Genomic DNA, 16,664 nt, shown 5'->3' with positions numbered 1-16,664 from the left:
TACTGTATATCTTCACTAGATTATTTTTGTTTAAATCTGTGGAATCTCCCTGTTAATATGTAAGGTCCCTGTGCTTTTATCAACAGTTTCAACTTTTCTGTGGAGAAGTAAACATCACCAGTGGTCTACCACTGTTGGGTATGTAATGTTATTGTCATTTCCAATAAGTTTTACCTGGTGCAGCACTCTGTGGACATATTTCAACAAATGTAGTTAGAAAAGAAAAATCATGCATACAAAACTTGAAGTGTTTTTTTTAGTGATCACTATTTCCTACTATGCTGTGGTTATTGTAACTATTATTACTGTTGCAACCATTGTATTGTATTACAAACCCTATGAACTACTGCTTGGAATTTTTCCTCCTTTTTTGTTCTTTACCATCCTCATTATATAGTATGATTCCATTGGTTCTCTTTGAGTCATCAATATATTTTTTATTTGAACAAAATATATTGAAATTAAACTCTAGTTGGTTTTCAAGGAATCTTCCCATATGCACAATTTGGAGGTGTGTGTGATTCTCCCCAGTCTTAGCTCAATTTTTAAGGCTTTTGTTTTCCTTTGGTTTTGTCTTAGTCTTGTGTGAAGTGGAACCGAACAACTAATATACTTTGTACAATTAGAGTGGTAGCAGACTGTGCTAAGCATATCTTTTTATTTGACCTTTACTTTTTTGCTGCAAATAATTAGTTGTTGTTTATTTGATTATGAGACCATGTGCTCTCTCCTTTTGAGAAGTACAAAAATCAGGGTGCCATCTTGCATTAGCATTGTGTTAACTATGTATCAGGTCACAGTTCACTTACCAAAGGGACAGAGGGTAACATGCAGTCATTAGGAATGTTGGGGGTGGGTTATGTTATGAAGGTTTTAAGGATGGGATTTGGGAAGACAAGCACACACCTTCAGTGTGGGACACAGGCAAAGAGATCTCCATGCAAGCAGCAGACTGGGCCTTTCGGAAGGGTGGTCGGCCAGGGCCTCTGCGGGTTAGCCGTGGCCCTTCGGGACCCATTGGAATGCGAGGCTTCCCCGCCGAGCAGGGCTGAGAGGTGGGACTAGTGCAATGTCCATTGACATGATCTGTAACAACGGCAAAGCATTAGCAAACAATAGAACGGAGGGAAATGATAAATTTGTCCAACATATTGTAATCCACAGCTGCAATATCCATCTTTATAGGTCTGAAAATAAGAAGTGAAATCAAAACATCAATTGGCCTTTTTGAATTGCCATTAGGAAGCAGTTTTGAGAATGTGTCTTTTTGTTTCTAGAACGGAATGGCAAGTATACTTCAGGGCCAATGAAGATGGATATGTTGCAGTGTAAGAGGAATAAAACCTGATTATCAAGTAGGAAAATGACAGTGAAGGACAGGGGGTGAGTGCGTGGCAAAGGGCTGAAGAGAGGTTTGAAGGTAAGTATGTGCAAGGAGAAGAAAGAGATGCTGTGTCCAAAGAAAGGAAAAGGAAAATGCAGAGTGAAATTTGTAAGTGCAGCTTCCTCGACTCTGTGCCAGTAAAGAGATTAAAAAAAGCAGGCATATTTCATCTCCACTTTGTGTTTTTATATCTGTCGGTAAATTCTGTTTTTAGCAGAAGTTATTAATTTCTTCATCTAATCACAAGCCTTAAGACATTACCAGCTAAGCTCATAATAAACCTTTAATATCTGCTCTGTTATTCCTGTGCAAATTATTTTAGTTGGAGTGGATACAGAGTCACAGATGGTGCTCACATGAAAACACTTGTTACACACTGGAATCGTGGCTTTGCATGTTTTCCCCATAGGGACCGCATTTGTTGCTGGCTTTGTCTTTATTTAATGGAGTGGGCCTACGGGAACGAGCATCGGATAATAAAATAATTTGTTTAGAACTGAACCCTATTAATGAGGCAACAAAAAGAAAGCAGTGCAGTTTGGATTGGGTGGACTCTGCTATTCTGTGTTAAACAGACAGATTCTGTCGGGATCATCATAATTAACAACCCCATGATATCAGTGCCTTTGCGTGTCTGTTCTCTCTTGTCCTCAGAGAAAAAATAAATAAAGCAATGCCCTTTTTAAATGACATCCTTGTAATAAAACCAAGGTTAAAAGCATTTGGGGTTGATGGGAATGTCTGATGGAATTGCCTGCCTTTATTATTTTTCTCCTTCTCTCTCTGATATTCTTGTCCAGACTTTTATGAGGCTTGAGGACAAACAGCACTATGCTAATTGCTAAAAGAAGTACGCAGTGTCCCCTGATCTCTTTCATATGTCTCCCTTTTCAGATCTAGTTTCCCATTCAGGTGCGTTTTCCAATTTCAAAGTGAAGATGAAAAACTCTGGGTGCCACCCAATCCACGTGCAACACTCACATGGGTTCACAGCAGGACGGACAAATGTAGTACAGGGAGTTTTTTTCCTCAGCATGTAAAATGGGGCTAATGGGAAGCCACATGATAGTATTCATGTCTATCTGCCTGTGTGTTTTCAAACAGGGATGCAGTAACACACTGCATCCAGATGTTGTGTTTGAAACCCTTATCCAGAACACACCAATCCACAAATCTACTGAAAATAAACATTTACACATATCCACACAAATCAGAAAATGTTCCTTCCGACAAACTGCATCAATTTTTCCTTTGTTTACTCTACAAAGTTGCTCCTTTTCTTTAAGAAGCCAAAAATTCATACCCCATTGATCTTTTTCATACTTTGACTTGCTTCAACCACAATCTTTAATGCATTTTACCAGGATTTTTTATAACAGACCAACACAAGGTCAAGCAGATTAGTGAAGTGCATCGAAAGTGATAATGTTATTGTATTGAATCTGATTTGGATTCCCTAACTCTAAAGTATCTGTTAACAGAAATTTTAATTTTCACAGTCATTCCAAAAAACATAATATACTTTATACTATTACATTGTGGTTCTGACTATCTTTATTGTTATCATCCAACAGAATCTCAACTCTCTTGCAACCTCAAACACATTTTCATCCAGGATTAGCCTGAATTTAGCTCCATCCATCTCCCCAATGTCTCTGCCCCACTACTTTGTCCCTGTTGGAAATCATCCTCACATCATGATGCTGTCAACACAATGTTTAAGAATAGGCATGGTGCATTCGGATGGAGTGTTAATTTTTCACCACCATTGCATTTTGCATGAAGGCCAAAATATTTCATCTTACTCTTTAAGGCTGAAAAATGTTTTATAACCCAACAATGTTTTTAACTTCTCACCAATGTTAACCTTCATCTGTCTGCTGTGTTTTTTGGTTTACATGACGCTATTTGCTTTTATTGACACTTTTCTTACTTTGTAAAAAAAAAATAAAACCATGTATCATTTTCCCTCCACTTCATCTACAACTTTGTGTTTGTCTGTTACATAAAATCCCAATGGAATAGATTAAATTGTGTGGTTGTAAGGTGATGCATAAAAAAAGTTCCTACTAGTTGTCAAGGAGAAACACCAAAAAAATGTTGTTGTTTTTTTACTAAAAAAACTAAAGTAAACAGTTTGGACATTTTGATTCTGGCATAAAAATGTTCACTCTTACCATTGCTGAAAACAATATTACTGTACCTGCATTAAAAAAAAAGTTTGTAATGAAGACAGTTACAGAGATAAGTATGGACAGGCAAGTTTTATGTTGAAAAGCAGAAATTGTCAGTATGGACAGCCTATGTCATACTGTAGAAGGACAGCAAGGGAAACCCGAGATCATGATGTGTAGCAGTTAGAGATGCATGCGGGGGTGAACACGTCATATCTGTAATGTAGGTGATCCAGTCAAAATGAAGGAAGAACTGTTTGAGAAGGAAATGATCCAGTTACAATGAGAAAGGGCAACGAGTGATCCAATACTGAAAAGCAGCGGTTGTCGATGAAGGAAAGATTGAGGAAAACCAGAAGATGGTCCAATCATGGTAAAAGCGATAGAAAGCCTCAACTTTGAATATGAGTATGAGTTACAAAATCACCTTTATAAACACTTGCAAAATGTAGAAGAAACAGACACAGTAGATTCAAATGAAATCAAAACACGTCAAAGGGCCAAAATAGACAAACACCTCAGGCCGACAGTCTTATGGGCTGGTTGAAAAAACAAAACAGAGAAAGTCATAAGGAAACGGAAAAAGTAGTGAGAAGAATAAAAAAAAGTTCTTAAGCAACAGAAAAGCCTAAGATCTTTGAGAAAAACAGAAATTAAACAACTTAAAGGAAATCAAGTGAAAACTGCTGGCTTTCGCCTACCGTACCAAGATCAGTCTTAAGATCTGTGGGCAGACTTAACTTTCTGCCGGGTCCCTTAACTGAAACAAAAGAATAGGAAACAAACAACCGGTTAATCCCTTCAAATAAAAATAAGTAAATGAAGGAATTAAATAAATAAGAAGAAAACAAAGCTGATGTAATCTATGTTAAATAATGAGAAACAAAGTCCAAAAAATAAACAGAAAACTTAATGAAACATAACTCAGTCAAATGAACAAGGAACCAGTGCATGCAGATTTGTGCAGTTGCATAAGGCAGGCAAAATGCATGCGCTAAGGTTTTCCCAGGCCATTGTTCACAGTTCTTTCTGCAATACTGGTAACACCCAAGACTGATGTGGTGGTAGAAAACCGCTCTCTGTTGGGTGAAACAATCACTTTCTCCTGTTCATTGAATTATTTAACATCCTTTTGTTTAGTTTATTTAGAGTATTTAAAAGAAAATAAATTCATATTTAGTGCTTTTTTATTTTCAGAGGCCTGGGATGTCTCACATGGAGGCAGAAATAAATAGAATGACACCACATGGTGCCGATACAACAGTCACAGTCAGACACTGAAGGCAACTAAAACAGCTCAGTGAAACATTTTGCAAGCATTTTACAGTAAGTAGAGAACTGTAAAGGTTGAAGTTGAGGTGCTAAAAGTCAGTTCCATCTCAAAAAGAAGAAAAAATAAACAAGAAAAACTGATTATTATTTACGTATTTCTCCTGAATGATTTAGTTGACACGTGGAAGACAGAAAATGGTTTTTATATGATGCCTGGTAATTTTAGTGATCAGAAGAAAAATGGAATGACCATGAATTTGTCTATTTATTTTCATTTCATCTGTGTTTTCAATTTATTGGAAGAGGGCAGAAAAAAATCAAAGGAGCCGACAGATTTCTTTGTGAAAAAGAAGTGGACTCAGGTTTCAATCCTTCTGCTGTTAAACGCCAAAGAAACAGTGCAGCATAGGAGGCTTACCAGGGCCTACAAATGATACAAAAAAAATAACACTAGTGTTAAAATTTTGACAAAAGTAAACTCCAGTTTATGCATGGTGGGTGGAGTCTTCTCAAGATGCTTTCATCCAAAGATTTACCTCCAGTTCCGTGTCACCTGATACTCCAATGACAATGATATCTTCTGGAAAATACTGGGAAAAAATTCTAATTATACAGAATAAATTAGAAATGTATGTGGGCAAATTTAAAGAGTCTATTTCTGACTCACTTCATTGGATTTTTTTTTCCAACATCGAGTGCAGACCTTCAGATTAATGCTACTAACGAGATAACAGAGGAGCGCTTATGTTTTTCATATATATTAGGGATCAGATGCTGCAGCAGCAATATGAAATGTTGACTGTAAGAGATACAATAACAGGAAAACTATTCTCAAATTAAACCTGTTGCACACAGATAGTTCTCGCTGTGCAATTGCTCCTTCGCTGAGGGAGCTTTACTCGAAACTAGCGAAGAAAAACATCCCGAAAGTACATGTTACTTATGCATGTATGTGGACTGAGAGTTTTTTTTCATCTCTCAAATTTCTTAATTGAAATTTTCAGTTGGTTCTTTCATCTTAATAACTGCAGGCATAGTAATGTAGACACTCCTTTTATCAATACACAAAACAGATTTAAGTTTGGGAGGGTCTACTGCAACTGGTGTCACAATCAGACCCCCAACTCTTGCCATGAGCAAAATTAAATTCACACAACACTACAAAATTAGTGTCAGCTTCAGAATCAGATCTTAAATGGACTTCATACTTAATCTGATCCATAGTTAGATGTGATTAAATGTAACAAAATTCAACTAACGGCAAACAAGGTGAATATTTTATGAGACACAGTGTATGATTGGTTAGAGACGTAGAGAAACAACAAATATTTTTTCAGTGAATGTCAGTTTTATGTAATACATGGTAATTTTTGTGTTAAATTTTTCACCATGTTATGGTGATTTCATGTCACTTTAAACACAACAGCCGTTTTTGGAGCAAAGGCTTCAAATGTGATGTCAGCAGTCTTTTTTCAATCATAGGCATATCTCTATGTGAAGAAATTGCACAATAAATTGTTTTCCACTGGTTGCAGACTGTATTAAAGTTATTTTTCTGGCCCAGAGAGTACTTGCTTTCTCTCTACAAATATAAAACATTTGCTCAAGGCAAATATAAACATTTAACTGTTCTCCAAAATGCTCTGGCAGTGCTCAACAGTTTTTCCTTCCTTTTTTTGCACTAGGCAAAAGTCGACATTTTATCTTTCCGCACAGACAAGCCATCAGTTTACAGTCACATACAGTGGCTCTTAAAAATGTACACTGTGGTAAAATGCCAGGTTTGTGTGATGTTAAAAAAATATAGAGCAAGATAAATCATTTGTGGTTCTTTTGGACATTTTGTGACATTTCCAGTTCAAAACAAACAAAATTAAGAGGGCAAATTCTGAATGATGAAAAGTTGCACTAACTTGCTGATGTAAAAATGTAAATCCTCAGAAAAAGATGTTTTTTGATTAAGATTGGTCAAGTTTCGACATTTTGTCATCTTAAGTATACACCAACATCAGTTATTTATCTTATAATGCATAAATAATGTTAAATGTAATTTCCTTGACATTTGCTCATTTGCATCTCAGCCAACGCCATACGTAGCTTGGAGAGTTTCAACAGATCAAAAATAATCTCATTTTACAAATCTACCAGTCAACAGACTAGAAACAATCCTCATCTATGTAAATACATGCCTTGTCACAGGAAACAGAGTCCTCCATAGTTAGGGAAAAATTTCAGTCACCGTCCACCTTCCTGCCTTTACTCATGCCCACAATAGTGGGGAACTGATCATAATGGATATGCTCCAAGCTGGGGTGGAACTGAACCGGACATTAACCGGTTAGTGAGACTTGACAATATAGAAGTGACTTAAGAATGTTTACTTCTACTTAATGAGGTAGTTACAGTTTTTTTTATCTTCTTAGAATTAGCCCTCTTGCATTTTTGTTTTTCAGTTGAGTTGTTCTGCATATACAGTATGTCACAATTCAGGTAAGAAAAAAAAGATTTAAAGTTGTTTTTAGGTCACAAAAATCAGGCATTTTAGTGGTAGATTTTTTGTATCTTGACTGAATAATGATAATTTGCACCTATCCTGTCCTGATTCTTCAATGACAGACTCATAATCACTGTTCTGAATTACAAAACTTAAATCTATAAAATGGGATGCTGACATCACATATGAGGCTAATTCATGGGACTAAGACACACATTGCTAAACTGACAAAAAAAGCAAGCTGTATTAATATTCATCAGCCCTGCAATTGGCCACTCAGTGAGCTCCATGCAGTTAGTTAGAGACAAGACAAGGCAATGATGAATGTTAGCCAAGAGGACAACAAGATAAGTATGTGAGTTTATTGACACGCAGACAAAGACCCCAAGCACTATGGCTCAGGAAAGGAGCTTGTCGCCTTTTAGTGGCAGAGATGAGTGACTCTAGAGGAGGCACTTTGAATTATGCCACATAGAATGAATCACTGAGTGAGGAGCAGTATCCAACTGGAATACAACCCCTTCCTCCTCTTCTTAAGCCCAGCATTGGAGAGTGATGAGGGATCCAAGGTCAAAGCCCAGGTCTGGTTTTTACGACAAACATCACTGCATGTGGAGCAGCGGAGACAATGACACCGCCCAGCAATCATCCACACAAAGCATGGAGCACACTGAAAAAACAGCCAGACACACTTTCTTCCTAGCAACACCGTGCTTGTTTACACTGCAAGCAAGCTCGTTCATGAGTCGTTCTGTTGTCACCAATGATGGCTATGGAAGGTCTGATTAAATTTTTTCTGCTGAATCATAAAAAGTAGATTTACCTCAAAACCTACATAATGTTCCCCATGTCTCTGTGGTTTTTTCCATAACTAGAGTGCTGTAGAAGTAAGAAGATTCACAGTGCTTTGCAAAGAAATGCAATCCCCAAACTTTTTCTCATTTTGTCACCTTACAACCATAAACTATGTTCATATTAATGGTACTTTAGGTGATACAATAATGTGCTGTAAAACGCTAACATTGTGTTGTGCATTTGCAATCACAGCTGCAGATCTTTTTGGGTACATTTCCAAGAGCTTTGCACATTCATTCTTCTTTGAAATATAGCTAAAGCTTAGTCACATTGGATGAAGAGTGTCTGTGAATATCAATTTTCAAATCTTTCTGGAAATTCTTAATTGGGTTTAGGTCAGGATTTCTACTGAGAAGTACTACCATAAGGTCCAAGCCATGCGGGTGTATGTATGGGGTCATTTTCCTATGGAAATGTGAACCTTTGCCCCAGTCTCATGTTTTTGTGTATCTAAGAGGTTTTCTTGCAGAATTGCCCTTATTAACACATATTAACTCTGACAAGCTTTCTTGTTCTCACCAAAGAATAGCATCTCCACACTATTATTCTGCCACCACAGTGTTTAGGAAGAAGGAGGAGGTCTGTTTCGATGCAAGTGTAGTGTTAGTTCTCTGCCAGACATGGCATTTGTCATGTTTGTCATAAAGTTACATTTTTTGTGTCATTTGACTAATCCACAACCTTTCACATTAGTGAAGGGAAGTTCAGCTCTTTTCAGAAAACCGGTTCTTGTGGCACAACTCCCAAAGAAGAGCTGTGCTCTTTTTGGCTCCCAAACAGCTCCAAACATTTATTATATCCTGCAGCCTTGTATTGATTGACTCACCTGACTGTAATGTCTATCATCCTATCTGCTCTCATTAGTTAGGCCTTCTTTTTGTAAGGTACAACTAATAATTATCCTATCAAGGAATTCTTCCACCAGAGCTGTGGATCTCTGCAGCTCATACACACCTACCATATGACACTTCTCTGATTAATAGTCTAACAAGGCAGTGAATATAAATGCATATTATATTCTTTGTTTTTCTTTTAGTAAACAAATGAAATGGAAAAAATGCATTTTTTTATTCTGCTTCATGAGTATGTGCTATTTTGTGTTGATAACCATACAAAATTCTATAAAATAATTTGCAGTTTATGAATGTAAAGTGCCAAATGTTCAAAAGTACAAGGGGAATCTGTACTTTAGGAAGGGACTCACTGTATTTTTTTTTCTATTTTACATCATCTAATAGTGTTTAACTATGTCAAAGGTAATTGAAATAATTCAACTTCTGCTATCCTGTTAGTAGGGCTGCTCACAGTGTTGAAGCATAGCAAGCATGCAAGGTGAACACTGAAACAACCACCATCCTAAAACTAATGATCCTATCTTCCTCATGTATTACATGTTTGCCACAGAACAAAAACCACAAGCAGGTGTCCGTGAAGAGGCCAAGATCCATGAGTCATCCCTCCGTCTTACCATTGTCCAGTAAGTAAAAGACTGGACTGCAGTGGCTGGCTCTCAGACTGGCCACAGGCTCTGGCAGGATGCGTGGATCATTGTGAAGGGAGGTTGGGTAATGAACTGAAACAGGAGAGCCAACAGAACAGACACAGACTTTTGAGGGAATCAGGGGAGAGACGAACACATTGGGTGAACTGGGGAGAAGAGAAACTTTGCAGGTAATAGACAGGAATCAAATCTGAAGGTATAAAAACAAAGGGGTTAATGAGATCTTTAGGAAATATTCCATTCCATCAACAGCTGACCACTCAGCAGTCTTGATTTGCTCTCAACATAACAATGAAAGGACTATCAATACTACCACAAGTACAACAAAAACTACCACCAGCCACAACTACTTAGGACACTATTACGCTAATGTAAATATTTTATGTGATAAACCAATTATAGCACAAACATATTTAAACATTTTAACACAATCCTTGTAGAGCTACATCTACAAACACCAACAATAAACCAAACAATTATTGCTATGTTTCTAGCCCAAGTTATTTCATAAACAATGCATCTTTCCCTCAGCTGTACTTATATTTGCTATTCTGATATCTATACTCATTTTGACTGCAAAATGTACAACTAACTGAATCCCGTGGAAACAATGACAAAGATTTGTACAGCTGATACAATCAGTGTCACATTGACCATGGTAATTATTATTTCTTCAACTATAAAACTACTGAAAGTAAAATGTGAGACATTAAAGTCAAAATCACACAGGTTTTGTCAAAAAGGAAACTTTTTTTTTTTTAGAAATGCTTATCTTAATGTTTGCTAATTCCAACATGAAAAAAATTACAAACCATATAATCCCATTTTATTACTAGACAATGTAATATTTACCTAACCATCAATCATGTTTCTTCTTTGTATATTAATGCTTTGTTCATAATGCTGTGGCATTCAAAAATCATTTCAGGTAATATTTTAGAGATTCAGTAATGCAGTGCATTTCCGTACAACCATCTCAGTACTCTAAGGAAAACTAATTGGTCACTGATTATACCAAGACAGTGTATTTATTGCATATTTTTAGTATGCTATAGACAGCATACTAGACTAATGCTATATCATTAGTTTTAGATCAGGATCCAACCAGGAACTACTACATAGAATTCAAAAAATGCCAAAGATGTTACGACAATGTTTCATTGTCTATTTATTTTGTATTTTCACATTTAGAGAAGCCAGTTTACTCTGGACTGACTTATTTTGCATGAAGGCTGGACTGATATGAATTGCGCCTCTTATGATAGCAGCTGTGTTATGTTTGTGCTGCTTTGTTTTTCAAACACTGTTTAAATTTTTGGTGCAGGTGTTATATGTTTGGACAATTATTCCCTCTGGTTTTGGATGATGTGCCGCTGGAAGGATTTTGACATTACATTTTTACTTTTGGACAGCTACTATGATATGTATTCAAGACAACAAGGTATGCTTTGTCCACCTGGGAGTTGCTGACTAGCATCTTGAAAGCTCAAACAATGCCTGACCTCTGATCCCAAATCTCAAAGAAGTTGAACAGGAGGCTTCATGGATGCTGAGAGAGAAGGAAGAAGTTCAAACCATCTCTGCCATCCATCACAATAGGCAGGGATTATATCCCCGTCTCTAAAGTCTCTCTTCTTGACTTTATAAAGATATGGTCAAATAGAAAATTTTAAATAGCAGCAAAAGGAAATGAGGTGGATTAGCAGTGCTTGCCAACAAGTGATTGTGCCATCCATGATATGTTACTATGAATTTTCTGCTGCCTGGATGTTGAGCTATTAGCATGTTATGACAGTCATGAGACAGCAACAGTCTTCAGTCAGAGGCTTCCTCAGATTCACCGTAAGAACCTTCATTCCTGAAGCATCACCAAACTTATCGACTCTGTAAATATACTTGAATTATATGAATTATACCAACATTTTCCCTTTGGGATAAAAAAGTATTTTTTTAATCGAATTAAACTGAATTGAATAACCATGTTTTGTTCTGTTAATTTTAACTTTTTGAGTACATACAGCATCTAAGACACTGTTTGGATGAAAATTTGGAAATGTTTTAAATTTATTGTTGAATTTAGCAGTACAAAAAATTTACTTTCATACACATGACATGGTTTGTTAGCACCTTTCTATTAGCAATGGTGTTTTTCTCTCCATGTTTCTCTTAAAATATATTTTCTACTCAAAAGAAGAAAACAAAAATCCAGAATTAGCATTTTTTTAAACTTTGCTATGGAAATAAAGACACTGATTTATGTGTACTGTCACACTTCAACTGGAGGGAGTGTGGTAAGGAGGGAGGCCTGAGTGCCCTAATATACAATGATGGACATACAGGTGGAGTACAATATTTACTTGTTCTCATAAAATGATTGCTAAAATGGGATTTATTCTTGACAGATAAAGTGTTTATTTTCTCAAAACCCTATTTTTATTTTATTTTTTTACCTTTTTCAAAGTTTTGCTCTTGGTATAATTCTGCATAGTTGTTTTGTTCTATTATTAAGTGGTAGGAGGTTTCTCACAATTAATTGCATGGAAGTTTCAGGTTTGAAGGACCTCTGCTGAATGTATCCTTCTAGATCCAGATCCCATCAGTCATGTCCCATCTTATTAGACTGACTTTGAGGATCAGCTATAAACCCTACTATGGCTACTTGTTGCTTGAAATTCACAAGAAAAAAGGTAGCACATAACCCCAAAACCACTGACCCCTGGAAGTAAAAAGAGGCATAATGTGCCAGGTGTGGAGGGAGACAATGTGCAGTCAGCGGACAGGCCAATTACAGCATCTAATGGCAACAAAAAGATAAGAAAAACGTCAGAATAGAGAGATGAAGATTTGTTAAGAAGAAATCTACAACTATGCTTGGAGTTACCGACTTATGGGGTGAATAAAGACAATTGCTGACTTGCTTAATAAGCTGTCTGAGGGTGTGTACAGCTTTGAGGAGACGCAGCAAACCTGGTTTGCCAGGGGCAGAGAAGTAGCCACAAAGAAGAGTGGCAGTGTGTATTCATCCAGAGAAAACAGGCCATGAACTCTCAGTCTGCCAAGCAGAGCACAGCTGTGCCGTCTTATATTACTGCAAGAAAAACACGTTTCTGTATGTTTTTAATCGTTCTCCAATTAATTTGCAACAGGTATTGAGATGCAGGGGAAACAATTCTTAAGGTGATCATATTAATTTTCATCTTATAATTCTAAAGCTATGAAATGTTTTTTATCTGCTTTATGAGTATGTTCTCCTATAGACAAAATGTGAATCATAGATGTTCACACAGTGTCATGTCCTACATATACGTATACCTGTGCTTTTCATCCATCTATACATGCATCGTGCCTTCTTTTAATTAACCAATGACAAGCCTGTTGTTACAGTGAATGCCCGTGACCTAGACGACAAGACAGCTCTGAAAGACGTGGTACCACAAAAGAAAAGAACATCTTGTCCTAGTCACACTATTTTGTCCTTGTGGTCTCAACAGAAGGCAAGGCTGGTGAGTACACATGTGAAAACAGGTGACATATATCCTATATTATATTTTAAGAGGAAAAAAAAATAATGGCTTGATATAAATTTTGACACACTCATAATATATTGCAATGAAAAATGTGTGGGCTGTTTAAATGCACGATAAACACTACGACTCTTAACCTTAGCAAATTAGCTGCAGTGCAAATAAATACTCATTTACAGCACTTATTTATGGTTGTCCGAATCAAGGTAATCAGTTTTTTAAAACATGTGCCTTCAAAGCCTCATAACGTTTCCATGATACTACTCCAACAGTTTTACATCATTTAAATATCATGTTGCCCAATGGTGCCCTTTCCCCACATGTTCCTGCAAACTCTGCTGGTGGAAAAAAGGTAACTGCACCATTTTAATCAAACGTTATGCTGTTTATCAAAAATCATGAAGAGGAATGGAATCAGATTGTAACTTTTAGTCAAGTTCATCCCTGGAAAGACTCACATCATACAAAATAAAAGTTTTTGAGAAGCCTAGTCAGCATCAGGGCTTTAATGGCATGCTGTTGAAAGACCTTAAGTAGCCTGTTTGTCATTAAAAACAACTCCAATGTGGCTCAATCAAAGAACAAAAGGCAAAATTCTTCCATAGTAAGTTCAAATTTGCAAGTTATCTCAAATGCACTATAGCACTTCTTGCCACCAGGAGTGGCACGGCCATTTAACTGGTTTAGGTGGCAATTAGATTTTCAGATGAATCTCATCAATTTATAGTTATTATTGATAGAAATTTGTTTGATGATCTGAGCCACTTAAACATGTCGGAAAACAAATACAGAATACATTTGAAAATTGGCAAAAACCTTTTTAAGTCACCATTTAGAAAATTGAAGAACAAATGCTGAGTTTTCTCCTACTACTTCACACAAACCAACAAATTAGGAGCTTAACCCAAGGACACCTCAGTACATGGAGTGGGAAGATTGAGAAGACTGCCAACCCATCAATTGACAGAGAAGTTTCTCCCAAGCACTTCTGATCTGCTAGACAACTGAAAGGGCAGACATTTCATAGTCTAATTTATGTATTATACCCTAATCAAGAGATTCCAGTGTTTTCGTTCCAGTTGGACACCCTGAGACGTGGAATGGGCCGACTGAGATCAAACTGTCAACCTTTCAATTGGCAAATGTTTTCCTTTTTAATGACTGACAATGTGCTACTATTGTTTGTTTCTCAGTAAATCTGTAACATACACTGCTTCATATTCTTATTATTCACCACATGCAGCACTTTTATTTATTATACACACACGTACATGCTGATGAGCACATTAGGGTAATTCAGGGCTCAGTGTCTTGCCAGAAGACACTTTGAAGCATGAAGGACAATTTAACGGGCTGTACTGAGTCAACAACCTTCCAATTGGTGGGTGACCAGTTGAACACTCAAGCCACAGCTGCCAGAGTTGATGCCAGCTCGTTCTTCCTAGATAAGCCTTCAGGGTCTGCCATTTTGGAACCGGCCACAACATTAGATAAGCTAGAACTTTATACCACTTTCCCCCCAAAACAGAGCTCCAAACCCTCTACCAAAAAGAGGTCTTGCAGAGATAACTGGAAGATTCTTATCAAGGAAGCATTTCTGTGTCCTTGGCTTTCTGAGGACAGCTGAGGGAAGAAAAGTTGAGGTTTTGCCGCTGAAAATTGTGTCAGGTGAGTGGCCCCTTTTAAAGTCATTTAAAGGCCCAGCTCTGTGGGGGTCTGTGAGGATAGAATCTAACAAAACATGCCTCAGAGCCAAGCAGGGTCATCACCTATTTGGACAGGTGCAAAGATGAAGTGTTGGCAGCTGGGCAGGAGGGCAGCAGCTGTGGTCCTGATGGCTTTCACTCTGTCAAAATACTACGTTTTTCAGAATGAAATAAAAGGTTTCCATCATGGAACAATTCCCAAAAATCTAATTTCTCTGCAAAGTGAAATATATTGACAACCTACACATAACGAAATGAATCAAGTCATTGTTGATAAACAATGACTCAATCCTATCACACAGACGTCCACTTTGGCATACTTGTATCTGGGAGAACAAACTAGATTTTACTGCAGCTCGTTTTTATTTCGACAATGTAACATTTTCAGTCCAAAACAACCTCAACTCTCCTTAGCCGCTCCCAAGAAATTGCTGAACATAACCTCACAGACAGCCAAAGTTTTAAATTAGCCACAATCTGTTGAAAGGTCTGAGAAATTGTGTGCAATTTCCTGAGATGTGAAAAGATTCTTAAATTGTTCCTTGTCTCATCAAAAAGAAGAATCAGACTGGAATAAATTGGCCATCAAGACAAATATTAGAAAGGATTTCTCACTGAAAGAAATTAGTTTCAGCTCCATAGAAGCAGCATCATTGCTGAAACAGGCTCTCAAAATTAGATTCTTTTGATGACACACCACTTTATTGGGTGGCATCACATTACTCTGTATTATATTTCCTAATACTCATTCTCATCCCTGCTGATCAGTCCATTTTATATAATTCTATTCTCAATGACACCTAAAATCAGGCATTTTCTTCATATTCCTCATCATCTTTTTGTCTGCGTTTGACAACAATTACTTGAAAGTAAGACAAGCAATACATATGTCTCTAATAAGATAGATTACATAACATTTATGAGTGTATGATACTTTTAAATCACAGAATCTTGTTTTCTTATACCCATACTGTTAATTTATCTATCAGCGGTAAGAATGTTTAGGCAGGTCAAATATTTAAAGTTAAGAAAGTCCTGTTTTAACAAAATGAGCAAGTATGTTTGTCCCTTTACCACATGCACTAACAAAACCATTCTGACCTTTAAGTCCTGAAATAAAATGTCTCGCTATGACAAGCACAAAAGCACCTCCACAATGCACTCCCTTTTTTCTCTCCAACATGTAAAACTCAACAAACTGCAATCAAGGTACCAAGTATTTTAATCAAACATCCATACCTCAAAAACATTCAGTAGCCCATGTCAGTGGTTTGACCCTGCTTTTCTGTACGGTGTTATATTTATAATGAAAGAGACAAGATAATGAATAGAACATCACCTACACGCATACACACACTGCTGGAATATGTGGATTGTAACACAATTACACCTTTCAGAAGGCAAACCTCTTTCATCATACATCCTGTATAATCGAATACAAACAGCTCCCTCTCAGATGCTAACAAACACTTAATAGACAGAAGATCAGAAGAGTTTTTAAATGATATAGTACAAATAGGACTAAATCAGCTCAAAGAACAAAGAGGGTTATATAAACTAAGACCTTACCAGCCCAACTTCAAAAACATGATTATAACCAATGCTGCCAGATGCTTCATCAACTTTAGATGACAAGTCAAAGATGCACATAGAAAGAGGATGAAAAAATGATTGGGGTACTTTTTTCTTTCTTACCTTTGTGAAAACATAATCCTGTTGGATTAAAGAAATGAAAGAAAATAACAGCTGCGGTT

The 16,664-nt window shown here is 36.9% G+C and overlaps 1 protein-coding gene across 13 annotated transcripts in view; it reads right to left on the bottom strand.

The window, feature by feature from the left end:
* Nucleotides 1-16,664, bottom strand: part of stxbp5l (syntaxin binding protein 5L) — a 154,389-nt gene that overhangs the window by 17,283 nt on the left and 120,442 nt on the right. For 4 of the 13 annotated variants that reach the window (XM_032568476.1, XM_032568473.1, XM_032568475.1 and 1 more), the window contains one exon: nt 907-1,086. The exons of 2 other annotated variants lie outside the window; for them this stretch is intronic. In XM_032568476.1, the coding sequence (XP_032424367.1) occupies nt 907-1,086 (180 nt within the window). Of the gene's footprint in view, nt 1-906; nt 1,087-4,264; nt 4,319-9,647; nt 9,753-16,664 lie in introns of all 13 variants that reach the window. 7 more of the 13 variants (XM_032568467.1, XM_032568471.1, XM_032568470.1 and 4 more) reach the window with 4 other exon arrangements.

The sequence above is a fragment of the Xiphophorus hellerii genome, chromosome 7 (assembly GCF_003331165.1).
Source record: "Xiphophorus hellerii strain 12219 chromosome 7, Xiphophorus_hellerii-4.1, whole genome shotgun sequence".
Taxonomy (NCBI): domain Eukaryota; kingdom Metazoa; phylum Chordata; class Actinopteri; order Cyprinodontiformes; family Poeciliidae; genus Xiphophorus; species Xiphophorus hellerii.
Note: the sequence above shows the minus strand (reverse complement) of the source record. Positions and strands in the feature narration are given on the sequence as shown.